Source organism: Zootoca vivipara, chromosome 6 (assembly GCF_963506605.1).
Source record: "Zootoca vivipara chromosome 6, rZooViv1.1, whole genome shotgun sequence".
Classification (NCBI taxonomy): domain Eukaryota; kingdom Metazoa; phylum Chordata; class Lepidosauria; order Squamata; family Lacertidae; genus Zootoca; species Zootoca vivipara.
The window spans coordinates 12,135,972-12,150,358 of NC_083281.1; the positions used below are offsets into that span (position 1 = coordinate 12,135,972).

Here is a 14,387-nt window from a genome sequence, read left to right on the forward strand (position 1 = left end):
AACCCTGAGAATTTGTTGAGAGCTTGCAATTGAACACACTGGTGGCAGGTTTCAACTTCTCGTCCTGAAGAACTTAACAGCCCAACTCCCAAGTGGAGGTGCAGCCACCCCAAATGAGATCTAGACAGAAACGCTGATATTTCCTCTTCCCCGTGGCTTATAATTTATAGGAGGCACCCTGTTTTTCCCACCAGCTGGTTTTCTGGGGCTGCGAGACCGTCCATCGCTGCAGTCTTAAGGATGCCAAACCACAAAGGACCCAGGAAACGCTGGGTGGTGCAACTGTTTTCGGAATCTGTCAGCAGAGGGTGGGTACGAGAAGAGAGTAGACACATCGAGGTGGTCCTGTAACTAAGGAATTCGTTTGAAGGTGATCCTGTAATGAAGGGACCAGTTTGGAAGCAGACTATCTTGAGGGGTCAAAAGCAACTGGAACAAAAGTCCGAGCTGTGTGGAACGAGAGATACTCCTGGACAGGCAAGAGAGGAACCACGGTAAACTGATGAAGATAAGGTGCCCAGTTCTGTACTCAGATTTCCTCAGAAACTGGATTCCCAGTGATCGCCCAGGGTGAGAGGCTTAGAGAGAGAGGGATATTCCCAGGGGAGAGTTGGGAAGGCTCACCTTTCTCTGTATAAGCTATAGCAGCGAGAGAGGGCTTTGTAGTCTCCTGTCTCCTTTCTTTTCTTCTAATTTCTCTCTTGTTATTAGACTTTGTAGATTAGTCCGTTCTTTTTATTGTATCATGGAAAATTTCAATAAAACTGGATTCCCAGCATCCTCCTGTCGTGTCCGCAGTTTCCCCCCAGAAGCTTCTCCCCCCCCCCAACCCTAAGAAATGACTTTTGATGGAGCCCGTCTTGGCTCTGGGGTGCCCTTCTCAGCCCTGGTGGGCAAAGAGGTGGAAACACGCCACTTATTCCCCGGAACAGATGGAAGGCACAAGAACCCTGGGTGGTGAGGGGTCGGCGGGGAGGCAGCCTCACTTCTCTGCTGCTGGCTGCTTCTGCCGCCGCTTTCGTTTCCGTAGCTTCCGATGGAGGACAACCTGCTTCTTGTCTTCCAGGACCTGCTGGACTCTGCTCCGAAACTCGACATTCTTCTTCCTGATCTTTGCCAGCTCAGCTTTCCGCTGCGCCTCCAGGTCGGGGTCCTGGTGAGCGAGGAGGAGAGAAGGCAAGGAGACTGAGAAGCAGACCCTCTTGGCCAGAGGTGCACAGACCAATCTCCCACTGCCCACAGGCATTGTTTTGACACCTGACCAGGGCTGTTCTGGCTGGGCACACCTGCTGGAGGCTGTGCTGTACCTGCCGCTTACTGAGGGAGGGCATGGAGCAGTGTTTGCTCAAGGACTAGGGGCTGGGTGATGTCAGCTTTTCAACACTGCGATGTATCGCCAGCCAAACATCGCAATCTGGTGATACATGGCTGCTTGCTGCTGTTGAGAGCAGGGAGTGGTGAGCAGGGGCAGGGGGTGTGGGTTGTGAGATGTATTGCCAAGAGACCCTAGGTGCCTTGAAGGGAGCGGAGACTATAGAGTTGCTGCAGATGTGGCGCTCTTAAAGATAACTTAAGGCAAACAGATGTGGTGAGAGGGGGAATTGCTCCAGAGAAGGGAGGGGCACACAGGGCCATTCCCTGCCCCGAAATGATCGCACCTTTCCTTCTAGGATCATCTGTTTCCGTTTGTTTATTTCCTTCTTCTCGTCAAAATCGGTCGCCTCCAATCTCTAGGAAGAAAAGAAACATAAAGGTTGTTTTAAAGCAGTGTGTTCCCAGAGTGGGCAGTGGGGGGGGATTACCTACAAGGACACTGGTGGTGTAAAGGACTACTGGGATTTGAAAAGCTGGTATGGCTGGAGCAAGTGATTCCATCAGTTTTGCTGAATTAATTAAACTAAAAAGGTTTTAATTAGATTTTGAACAAACATGAAATTAATCAATAAAAAAAATTCAGATATGAAAGCATGCACACAAAAGTTCATACCAATGACAAACTTAGTTGGTCTCTAAGGTGCTACTGGAAGGAATTTTTTTTAAATTTTCTGTTTCGACTACGTCTGACCAACACGGCTACCTACCTGTAACTAGTACTATGAAATTAATTTTGAGTGTTTTGAATTTCATTGTGTTGATGTCTTGCTTAGTGGGTCATGCAAACCGCTATGCTGAATAATGCTTTTTTTAAAGGGCAGGGGGCGCTGGGGGGTGAGTTGATGGAACCACTGTTTTCAAAGCATATATGTATCCTCAGGCTTCCGTTCTGCTTTACCTGGGGAGGCAGGGAAATGGGAGGAGGCTAAAACATTGATCTTGGAGTGGGGAGATCCGAGTTCAAATTTGTGCACCCCCACAAAGTTCACTGGTATTCCCAAACTGCAGGTAAGCCACCTCCGGACTACAACCTGGCCCACCCCAAAGCCCTCACTCACAATCTCGCATTCCCGTCGCACAACGTTCACTTGGGTAAGGATGTTCAGTACGGTGTGTTCCTCCACAGAGAACTCTTGAAGCTTCATCTCTGCAAGGCAGAAAAGCACGGGGGTGTTCCTAAATGCTCCCAGCACATTTCTGAGCACTATTCAAAGTGTTGGTGCTGACCTTTAAAGCCCTAAATGGTCCCATATACCTGAAGAAGCGTCTCCACCCCCCCCATCATCCAGCCAGGGTCCAGCGCCGAGGGCCTTCTGGCAGTTCCCTCCCTGCGAGAAGTGAGGTTACAGGGAACCAGGCAGAGGGCCTTCTTGGTGGTGGTGCCCGCCCTGTGGAACGCCCTCCCATCAGATGTCAAGGCGATAAAGAACTACCTGACGTTTAGAAGACGTCTGAAGGCAGCCCTGTTCAGGGAAGTTTTTAATGCCTGATGTTATATTATGTTTTTGTATGTGCTCAAATCCACCCAGAGTGGCTGGGGCAACCCAGCCAGGTGGGTGCGGTATAAATAATAAAATTATTATTTTTAGGTGCCAATGGGGGGTGCCACACAGCGCTTCCGGAATTGAACTGGTGGCGCAAGGGTGATGAGGTTGCATCTTGGGCAAGGATTTGAGACAATTCTTAGCACCTCCATCGAACCTCCTCAGGCTTTTTAGCTTTCTATCTGGTTGCTGTTATTGGCCGGTTTTATTGTAACTGAACACGTATATGTTGCTTAAGGTCAGAGCAGGTTTCTAAGGAGCTTGCAAGTTTAAAACAAAAATTAAGTAAAGTGGTACCTCGGTTTACAAACTTAATCCATTCCGGAAGTCCGTTCTTAAACCGAGGTGCGCTTTCCCTAATGAGGCCTCCCACCGCTGGTGCCCTTCCACCGTTTGGATTCTGCTTTTAGACTGAGGTAAAGCAACGGGACGCGGGTGGCACTGTGGGTTAAACCAGAGCCTAGGGCTTGCCGATCAGAAGGTTGGTGGTTCGAATCCCCACGATGGGGTGAGCTCCTGTTGCTCGGTTCGAAAGCACGTCAAAGTGCAAGTAGATAAATAGGTACCGCTATAATAATATAATAATTTATTATTTATACCCCGCCCACCAGGCTGGGTTTCCCCAGCCACTCTGGGCGGCTTCCCGCTACAGTGGGAAGGTAAACGGCGTTTCCGTACATTGCTCTGGTTCACCAGAAGCGGCTTAGTCATGCTGGCCACATGACCTGGAAGCTGTACGCCAATAATGCGAGATGAGCGCCGCAACCCCAGAGTTGGTCACGACTGGACCTAATGGTCAGGGGTCCCTTTACCTTTACCTAAAGTTCGCAAACTGGGACACTACTTCCGGTTTTGTGGAGTTTGTAAACTAAATCGCTCTTAAACAGGACTGTTCTTAAACCGAGGTACCACTGTACATGCAAACAGAGGGTCAGCGGTGGCAACCAGGAACGGTGTGAAGAACCAGGTGAGAGGAAGCAACTGCAAAACGAGTGGTTTGCCAGTGGGATGGGAGGCTTACAAATGTCAGTAAAGCTGACTAGGGCTTGACTGCAGCCTTCCCCAACCTGGTGCCCTGCGGACTTCTCGGATTACAACTCTGTGCTGGGTGGGTGCTGATGGGAGCTGTTCCCGCCTGGAGGGTACCAGGTTGGAGGGAGGTTGTGTTGCCGCGTCAGCCCCTTCCCAGCCTCTCTTTCTTAGGTGGCCGGAGGAGCCGCCAAACCGATAACTTGGCAGTTCCTGTGCGATGGGCTGTCACTCCCAATCTCTCATTCCCGACTCACTGATCTGCTCCTCGATGGCGTGGACCAGGTGGATGTCATATTGCGTCACCAGCGTGATGGCGATGCCATTTCGACCTGGGGAAGGGTGGAGAGAAGAAGGGGGTTGCATGCACACAGGACAATTCTCTTCCCCACCAGGGACCCCCAATGCGAAAGAAAGGGCTGCGTGGTCCATCCATGTGGGAGCCAGTTCCTACTCTGATAATGGTGGCTAATCGGCAGCTTGTAGCAGCCGTCCTTACCTGCCCGGGCAGTTCGGCCTACCCGGTGGATGTAGATTTTGGGGAGCCCCGGTGTGTTGTGGTTGATGACCACTTGGACTGTGGGGATGTCGAGGCCCCTAAATTGAGAGAGATGAAGAAGAGAAGGGCAGGGTTAGAAGTTGGGAAGAACCGCCCACCCAACACTGTCCCCACCAAAAATTAAAAAGGGAAAAATATACATTTAAAAGCATCAGAGAGGGATAACAAACTCAGATATCCTCAAGAAGGAACTTAATCTTTCTTTGTACGTGACAACAGCAGCAAGAATCTATGCACAAAGGCGGAAAGACCAAGAAATACCAACCAAAGAGGAATGGCAAAATAAACTGATAGAATATGTGGAGTTGGCGTGAATGACAACAAAAATTAGGGATCAAGAGGAATGATTGTTAAGGGAGGAGCGGAACCCTGTGCAGAGTATTTGAAGAAGTTAAGCAGTCAGATAAACCTACAAGTAGGACTTGAGCTGTGAGCAGCAGCGAAAAATAATTAGGATATTAAATATAGATGGAAGCGGGTGGTTAAGAATCTTAGGCAGTACCCACCTGGCGGCCACATCTGTAGCGATGAGAATCCTAAAGACGCTGGATTTGAACTTGGCCAGGGCTGCAAACCGCTGCTTCTGTTAGAAAGAGTGGAGAGAGACAAGGGGGGAAAGGCAGTCAGAGCAGGGAATTGTAGCAAGTGGCTGGGCTAAGTGTCCAGGTGAATGGGGAGGCAGAGACCCCTGCCTGTTGGCGGACCCTTTTTTAAACTGGAGGTGCAAGCGGTGAAGCCTGCATGCAAAGCAGGTGCCCTCCCCACTAAGGTACGGTCCTTCCCCATCCACTGGGGGAAAGCAGAGGATGGAATGACCAACCCCAGCAAAAATTCCCCCTGTGGGGGAGGGAGCTCCTGGCAAAACAAGGAGGGACCACGGAGTCTCTCAAACCAAAGAATCCACACAGCAACGGTGTCTTGCTTTAAGAAACATCAGCATGTGGCTCCGCTTGCTCCCGCCTCCTTTTCCCCTTGTGTGTTGTCCCTCCAGCTGTTAGTGCAAGGTCTCCGCCAGCCTCTGGCTCACCTGCTTCATCATGGAGTGCAGAGCCACCGAAGGGAAGTTGAACCTCCTGAGCATCATATTCAGGATTTGGCAGTTCCTGCAAAAAAACAAGAGATTTAAGCCCTTCCTCTTGCCTGCCCCCAGCCCGTTGTCTGGAGGGGGAGAGGATCAATCTTGGCACTTCAGGGGAACTCTGCAGCTGATTGGAAACCCTTTGCCACATCCAGGGGGCCAAGGGTGTTCTGTTATGGTTGTTGCTTCCGTTCTCTGTGGCCACAAATTACTAATGTAGGACCTGGGCCACAATTTACTAACGTAGAACGTGTCCAGAAGAGGGCAAGCAAAATGGTCAAAGGCCTGGAAACAATGCCTTATGAGGAACGGCTTAGGGAGCTGGGTATGTTTAGCCTGGAGAAGAGAAGGTTAAGGGGTGATATGATAGCCATGTTCAAATATATGAAAGGATGTCATATGGAGGAGGGTGAAAGGTTGTTTTCTGCTGCTCCAGAGAAGCGGACACGGAGCAATGGATTCAAACTTCAAGAAAGAAGATTCCACCTAAACATTAGGAAGAACTTCCTGAGAGTAAGAGCTGTTTGGCAGTGGAATTTGCTACCAAGGAGTGTGGTGGAATCTCCTTCTTTGGAGGTCTTTAAGCAGAGGCTTGACAGCCATCTGTCAAGAATGCTTTGATGGTGTTTCCTGCTTGGCAGGGGGTTGGACTGGATGGCCCTTGTGGTCTCTTCCAACTCTATGATTCTATGTTTCCCAAACATGGATCTCCAGCTGTTTTTGGACTACACCACCCATCATCTCTAGCTAGCTGTACTTTACCTGGCAGGGCTGTTCAGAGGACTGGTTTCCCAACCTTGCAAATATCCCCCTGAGTTGCCTAGAGGGGAATGCAATATATTGGAAAGAGCCAATGTCTTACCCTGGCACCTTTTCCTCCCCTGCCCAAGCATATTCTTGTACCTGCAAAGCTGTTTCTCTTCTATAGGTCAAAAGCTTCCACAAGCCAGCTGGCAGGGAAGAGTGCTTCTGAGCACAAGCAAAGTGCCCTTCAGCCACCCCAAAGGCATCCTCCTGCAAGGGGAACATCCAAAGAGGCCAAAGGAGGTCCCCCCATCTAGTCCAGCATCTTGTGGCCAACCAGAAGCCCCTAGGGGAAGCCCACAAGCAGGGCACCGGGGGCCCTCTCCTGCTCTTCCCCAGCAATGGGAATTCCAAGATAGATCTCCAGCTATCATAGAAGTCCTGAGGGCGTAAGAATTTCCCTACCATCTAGTCCAGCTTCCTGTCCTCACTGTGGTTAACCACATGTCCCAAGCAGGAAGCCCACAAGCAAGATCAGAGCAAAGCAACTCTCTCCACTTGTGATTCAATCAATCAATCAATCAATCAATCAATCAATATACTTTATTCGACCGATAGTCAGAAACAAAAAAACATTTCTCAATACAAAGATAAACATATAAAACTGAAGGCATCAGAGGGATACATAAAAATATAAAGAAACTGAAGGCATCAGAGGGATACATAAATGGGGTATGACCGCGCTACTAAACCTCCTACAGATAACCCACATCAAGACATTCGATTATACGTTTCCGAAACTTGAGCGCCAGGAAGAGGAATTTAGCCACTGAGGTTATTTTCCCAGTGGGCTTGTTTAGCAAATATGCTGCCTGCCGTTCTCTTGGTCGGGAACTAAACTGAGATAAATACGGGTCTATAAGATATTGCCTTAAATCATTATAAAAGGGACAACTCAGTAGAATGTGTTCTGTATCACTTGTGATTCCTCAACAAGTGGTGTTACCCAGAGGTGTTTACACCCTCCAGACAGCGGAGGGTTGAGCATCGCCATCATTAGCCAGGAGCCAATGGCAGCCTCAGTTAATCTTCTGGGGACAGGAGTGAGGAGTCTAGGCTGAACCTGGCACCTGCGCCTCCCTGGAGCAGAAGTTCAGCATTGCCTCCAAGCCAGCCGTGAACCTGGGGAACTCTCCCCTCTTGGGAATTAAAAACGGAATGTGAGCTTTTGAGTAGCAGAGAAATGCAGGGAGGCCAACCCCAGACTCACTTGCAGGTGTTGGTGAAGATGATGATGGACCAGTCTTCATGCTCGTCCTGGAATGTCTGGACCAGGTGGACCAGGTAGGCGTCCTTCACCTTCTCAGGCACCAGCAGATAACGTTGGTCCAGCTGCTCCACTGTCCGGACTCTGGGAGGGTGGGGAAGAGGAGGCCCAGTTAGGGGTGACAGAGAGTTTAAGAACTTCCTTGCACCAGACCAGGCTCTGTGCCTCCCCAGCACAAGGCTCTCTCCTCTCTTAATGGCCCTGAGTCTCCAGTAGTGGTTTTCCTGACTTTCCAAAAGGAGGAGACTGAACCTGGGACCTCCCAGAATACGGTACAAAGTGTGAGATAGAGTCTCTTCCCCTCTATTTGCAACAGGCCAAGAAGATGGCAGGTTGAGACTGAGACCGGCCACATGAGGGTTGTTGTGAGGCCTCCGAATCATCACCATCATCCATATAATAAAACAATATGCTGTATAACACCACCGCCACCAATGCAACGTATTTTTAGGACATTTGGCTGCCTCTCATCTATCCATTCAGGTATCTCTTAAGCCAGCGTTTCCCAAACTTGGGTCTCCAGGTGTTTTTGGACTACAGTTCCCATCATCCCTGACCCTTGGGTCCTGCTAGCTAGGGATGATGGGAGTTGTAGTCCAAAAACAGCTGGAGACCCAAGTTTGAGAAAACTTGATGTACACTGTCTACCACTCAGAGCCTGGAGGTCAAACTCACTCGGATTTGGATTCCCAGAAGAATGGCTTGTTCATGGCGATCTGCTTGAGCTCGTTCAGGGTGTCTGTCAGAGTGGCACTGAAGAGCATCGTCTGCCTGCTGGCTGGGAGTGCTGCCAAGATGACTTCCAGGTCTTTGGTGAAGTCGGTGCAGCCCTGCTCCAGCAGTCGGTCAGCTTCATCCAGAACCTGAGCCAAAAGGGAAGGAGCAGGGACAGGTGTCACCAGTGAACTGCCAGAAATGAACTGACTGGGAGTGGCCGCCGGGACCACATAACACCGGTCCTGAGAGATCTACACTGGCTCCCAGTACGTTTCTGAGCACAATTCAAAGTGTTGGTACTGACCTTTAAAGCCCTAAACGGCCTCAGTCCTGTATACCTGAAGGAGCGTCCCCACCCCCACCATTCAGCCCGGACACTGAGATCCAGGGCCGAGGGCCTTCTGGCGGTTCCCTCACTGCGAGAAGTGAGGTTACAGGGAACCAGACAGAGGGCCTTCTCGGTAGTGGCACCCGTCCTGTGGAACGCCCTCCCAGCAGATGTCAAGGCAATAAGTAACTATTTTTTTTTTTTAGAAGACAACTGAAGGCAGCCCTGTTTAGGGAAGTTTTTAATGTTTAATGCTGTACTGTTTTAATATTCGGTTTGAAGCCGCCCAGAGTGGCTGGGGAAACCCAGACAGATGGGCAGGGTATAAATAATAAATTATTATATTATTATTATAATGGAAGAACCATTGTTTTCAAGACAACCTTTGTCACAAGCCTGGCCAACCTGGAACGACACTTGATAATCGGGTAAGGCTGATATTCTTTACTTGGACCTTGCTATTCTAACCCATGTGCAACTGTACGTGCCTGTTCTATAGTTTTTCACCTTTACATTTTCCTCTTTGTTCTAAACGCTCTCTCTGCTTTACATACAGCAGGCATGTCCAGCAGGTAGATCGTGATCTACCGGTAGATCACTGGCCGTCTGCAGTAGATCACTGGTAGATCATTGGCTCCCCCCAAAGAAGCTGAACAACTGTGGCTCCCCTAAAAAAAGCTCAAAATTTTACCTCCTCCCTGAAAAAACTCAACAACTTTGACCTGAACCACAAAAAGGGGGGTAGATCTGTCCATAAGCTTTAATTAGCCTGTGTTTAAGTAAACAAAGTTACCGGTCCAGTCGTGCTTCCGGACGTAAATCTTCCTTTTCAGCAGAGCATTTTTGCACAACGGCAAAGGGTAAGGATTAGTCAGCAAGAGTTGTAAATGCAGGAACTCTGGAGCACGTTGCAAACTCAAAAGGCTTTATTTACAAAAAACGTAGCCAGGAGATAAGGCAGACATCCTTCATCTCTGGCCAAGTAAAAACTTAAACACAACTGTGTCTCAGTGCACAAGCTTGAGGCATGACTCAACACACAGCAACCAAGACTAAGAGAAAACGCTACTGAGAGAGAGAGCACATGCAAAGAACTGACTATTTATACAGGCTGTCTTACATTCCCGGATGTTTAATTATGCTCAGCTGCTCAGTGTTTAGAGCGATTAGTATAACTTAACCCTTTAATACCAACAAGATCACTGCCATCCATAGTTCTAGTTACAGGTAGGTAGCTGTGTTGGTCTGAGTCGAAGCAAAATAAAAAAATTCCTTCAGTAGCATCTTAAAGACCAACTAAGTTTATATTTTGGTATGAGCTTTCGTGTGCATGCACACTTCTTCAGATCACTGCCAGTTTTTAACTCTATGAGTAGATCGCAATCTCTTGGGAGTTGGCCACCCCTGACATACAGCATAAAACCATGTGGCTTTATGACCATGTGGTCAGACCTCCAGGCAGGCCATTCTACTCCTTCCCAGGGCAAGGGACTCCCAGCAGCCAATGTTCATGGCTACTACTACTACTACTACTAATTTATACCCCACCCATCTGGCTGGGTTTCCCCAGCCACTCTGGGTGGCTTCCAGTACATACATAGACAACATCAAACAATAAAAACTTTCCAATACAGGGCTACCTTCAGCTGTCTTCTAAAAATCTGATAATTGTTTATTTCTTTGACTACTGACTACTGAGAAGGCCCTCTGCCTGGTTTCCTGTGACTTCACTTCTTGCAGCAAGGGAACCGCCAGAGGGCCCTTGGAGCGGGACCTCAGTCCCTGGGCTGAATGATGGGGTTGGAGACGCTCCTTCAGGTATACTGGGCCAAGGCCGTGTATTGAATGAAGCGTTCAGGCCAGCAGCATAAGCTCTCGGTGCATCAGTATATCAATCAAACTTTTACTGTGCTAGCTGAATGCCATGACATTATCCATATACAAGATAAAATGAAGGGGAGTTGCAAGCAAATTGTGTAAGTTACATCTGTGTCCCCCTTTACAATTACCGGCTAATTTATCTAATTTATTTGCCCCTAATCTTCCTGGCTGCCAGAGCATAGAGAGCAACTTTGTAAGTTGTAAAGTCACCCTCTCCGCCATGGTTAAGCTGCTTTCCTGCACAAAGGTTTTATAAATCGATTCCTTGGTTCTGCATAAAGTGGGCATTGTAGTAAATAATGGCACATGGGCGCCTGCAAAACCATCAGTATATGTGAATGTCTGGCTCGCTTAAGACTCTATAGAACTGTTAGTCTCAATAATAATAATGAAACTTGGCAGGCGGATAATACTTTTATTTTTATGAATCTTTATTATTTGCAAAGGGAATCTTTGTTAATAGTTTGCTATCCCTTTGGAGCTATGCTGCGTTTTTGTCCTTTTGCCCTTCCAGGCTGTGAAGGCTTACGGTTCATATTTTTTATTCACATAAATCATAGAATTGCAGCATTGGAAGGGACCCTGAGGGCCAGCTAGTCCCACCCCTGGCAACGCAGGAATCACAACTAAATTATACATGACATGTCCTTTGTTTCTTTTCTTTTTTGCTGCATTTGCACTTTTTCTTGCTGAGATACAGAAACAGAAATGCAAAAAAACCCAGCTTTCTAAGCTGCTGTGGGGAGAGAGGCATCGCACAGTCCTTCGGAGGCTTGGAAGTGGCCAGGTGCAGGCCTGACTGCCGAACTAGGGGCCTTCCTTGGAAATTAGGGTGCACTCTGCCTACTTACCAAGAACTTGATCTTTTGAAGGCTGAAGGTGTTGGAACTTCGCAGGTGGTCGGCCAGCCGGCCCGGAGTGGCAATGACGATGTGGGGCTTTCGGGATAGCTCTAGGGCTTGAGCGACCATATCTGCGAAGCGGAAAAGCAGGGGATACGTTAGCCCTTCTCAAAGGGTGCAGAGTGACACCCCCCACACCCTGCTGTGTGCAGATTTGCCAATAAATTATCCTCAGCTGCTCGGTGGCCCATCAAGCAATTTTGTTTGGGAGAAGGGTGGAGGAAGAACCCCAGAGGCGTAGCAACTCCAGGTGGTACCCAGTGCGGAAATTTTTTTTGGTCAAATCCCCCCCCCACGCCACTTTGTTGTGGTGCTGGAAAAGCTGCGCCCTTTTGGGAGCCACGGCTCCCGTCCGTCCCCCTCCCTCCCTGGCTCGCTGTAAAGCAGCAAAGCAGGAGCCGCTTATAGCGAGCCAGGGTGGGAGGGAGGCAGGGAGGGGGCGCCCTGGTCGCCGTAAGCAGCTCTTGCTTTGCCCCTTTTGGTCAGCTGGGGAGGAAGGGAGGGAGGCTGGGAGGATCCTCTACATGCGGCTACAGCGGCGCGACGGCTGCTCACGCTGCCGTGGTGGGACGCTACCTTGTCACCCCTGGAGACGTGCCACCGGAAGCACACCGCCCCCACAGGCACCCCCATTGCAACGCCACTGAAGAACCCCTTCCTGTTTCTGAACAGGACTTACGTACCCATCCCACCAACGATGATGCAGTCCTTTAGGCCCAGCGGCTTCCCCAAGACCCGGAACTGCTCGGCGATCTGGTGGGCCAGTTCCCTGCCGGAGAAGGAATGGCAGGAGATTAGCAAAGCAACACTGCTGTTTCGCACTGTGCCACTCCTCGGGCAGAAAGAGTGGGGTATGATGATGAGGACAATGATGTAGTTCTTGTTTTTTATATTGTTGTAAACTGCTCTGAGACAAAAAGCGCCATATGAACTTAAAAGTAAAGGTAATGTCAGTATTTTTATCCCTCCCATTGCAAGGATCACCAGATCATGTTTGTTTTACTTTCTGTCTGTGAGAAAGGAGGTGGCGGAAACTACCCTTCCAGACTTCCGTCTCCAGTGTTGTGTCCTGTTTCTTTCTTTGATCTGTCTAGAAACAGGATACCAGATGAGAATGCCTCTCTCATACATGTTTGTTATGTTCTTTTATTTGTTTAATCAGTAGAAATAAATCAGGTCTGCAACGCTTTACTTCCGTTACTCTGCTGCATTTGAGGTGCTCACATGAGCAAATGTGAGTCCACTGCACCAGGACCTAGTCCTCGGGAATGCTGTGTTGCTGTTTCTGTGTTCCTGTGATCGGAAGTTCAGAGAAGGTGCTCCTGACACCCAGCCCATGCAGGTGCTGAAGATGTGGGCTGAACATGGGTGTTATAAAAGGTAAAGGACCCCTGACAGCTAAGTCCAGTCATGAATGACTCTGGGGTTGTGTCGCTCATCTCACTTTACTGGCCGAGGGAGCCGGCGTTTGTCCGCAGACAGTTTTTCTGGGTCATTTTGTTAGCATGACTAAGCCGCTTCTGGCAAAACCAGAGCAGCGCACAGAAACGCCATTTACCTTTCCGCCAGAGTGGTACCTATTTATCTACTTGCACTTTGACGTGCTTTGGAATGTTAGGTTGGCAGGAGCAGGGACTGAGCAACGGGAGCTCAGCCCGTCGCAGGGATTCGAACTGTTGACCTTCCGATCGGCAAGCCCAAGGCTCAGTGGTTTAGACCACAGCGCCACCCGGGTCCCTATACGAACTTAATAAATAATAATAATAATTTAATTAACAACAAGGGGCCGCCCTCGATGAGGACCAAGGACTTTTCTCCAGCAAGACCCGAAAAAGCAGCAGGCTGGCCCTTACCTCGTGGGTGTCAGCACCAGGCAGAAGATGCCGTACGGATCTTCAGAGAGCTTCTGCAGGATGGGCAGCACAAAGGCGGCTGTCTTGCCACTGCCAGTCTGGGCACAGCCCATGCAGTCACGGCCTGTGGGAGGAAAGCAGATGAGAAGGGCAGCAAGCGGAGAGGCGCTCTGCATGCGCTCAGAGGCACTCTTTCCCCAGCCAGGGAGCCAGCTGTTCCTAGCAATGGGGAGGGCTCAATAGGCCTTGTCACCGATGGGCGTGGCCTGCATGTAGGGGCAGGTTGTCTGTGGAGGGGCGTGACCAGAAGAACAGAAGGGCGGCCTCGCTGAAGAGGCGTGGCTTCCAGAAGCGCGGCCACAGTGGGCGTGGCTTAAATAGCAATGAGGACGGGGCCGAGGTGGGCGGGGCCTGTGTCCGTTTCTGGAGGCGTGAGCGGAGCTGGGCTTACCTTGGAGGGCGGGCGGGATGCACGCCTCCTGCACCGGCGCGGGCCTCGCCAGGCCTAGCTGCTCTGCCTGCGACACCAGCCAGGGCGACAAGCCCAGGGCGCGGAAGCCGGACATGACCGGAGCCGTCTCCCCACGCCGCTGAGGAGGAAAAAGCGAAAGGAAGGGGAAGCAATCCCACAAGGCACCGCGACAGGCGCCGTCACATTTGCTGTGCGTCACGCCGCACGGCTCTGCAGCGTGACGCCGCGTCCCCCTCCAATAGTCTGCCGTTTGGACTACGACGCCCAGCATGCATTGCGCCCAATAAACGAAGCCGCATTCCCAGCTCATACAACTCCCGTGCGGGGTTAATGGGTTGCAATGGTTCTGACAGGAAGAGGGCGGTTGTTTTGTTTAAAATATTAGCTTGTTGCTTGTTTTCCAGCTGGTGGAGCCAGTATGCAGTGAGCAGGTCACTCTTCCTATTTCGTATCTCTAAGCAGAAGGGCGTCCTTTCTCCTCCGTCGACGTCACCTCTTCCGCCCCAAAACCCCAGCTCCCGGCAACCATTTCGGCCGCGGGGCTTCCCGATTGGTCAGGCGGGCGGGTGGGCGGGGCGA

General features: G+C 50.2%; 1 protein-coding gene across 1 annotated transcript; it reads right to left on the reverse strand.

Moving 5' to 3' along the window:
* Nucleotides 1-324: 324 nt before the first annotated feature.
* DDX49 (DEAD-box helicase 49) lies at nucleotides 325-14,227 on the reverse strand. The gene is made up of 13 exons (XM_035118995.2): nucleotides 13,788-14,227; nucleotides 13,337-13,460; nucleotides 12,167-12,252; nucleotides 11,433-11,554; nucleotides 8,331-8,518; nucleotides 7,599-7,739; nucleotides 5,534-5,609; nucleotides 5,013-5,089; nucleotides 4,447-4,544; nucleotides 4,205-4,279; nucleotides 2,433-2,521; nucleotides 1,659-1,730; nucleotides 325-1,153 (listed from the first exon to the last, which is right to left on the reverse strand). Exons 1-13 carry the CDS (start codon nucleotides 14,116-14,118, stop codon nucleotides 983-985), a joined length of 1,650 nt encoding a protein of 549 aa, XP_034974886.2. The 5' UTR covers nucleotides 14,119-14,227; the 3' UTR covers nucleotides 325-982.
* Nucleotides 14,228-14,387: the final 160 nt, after the last annotated feature.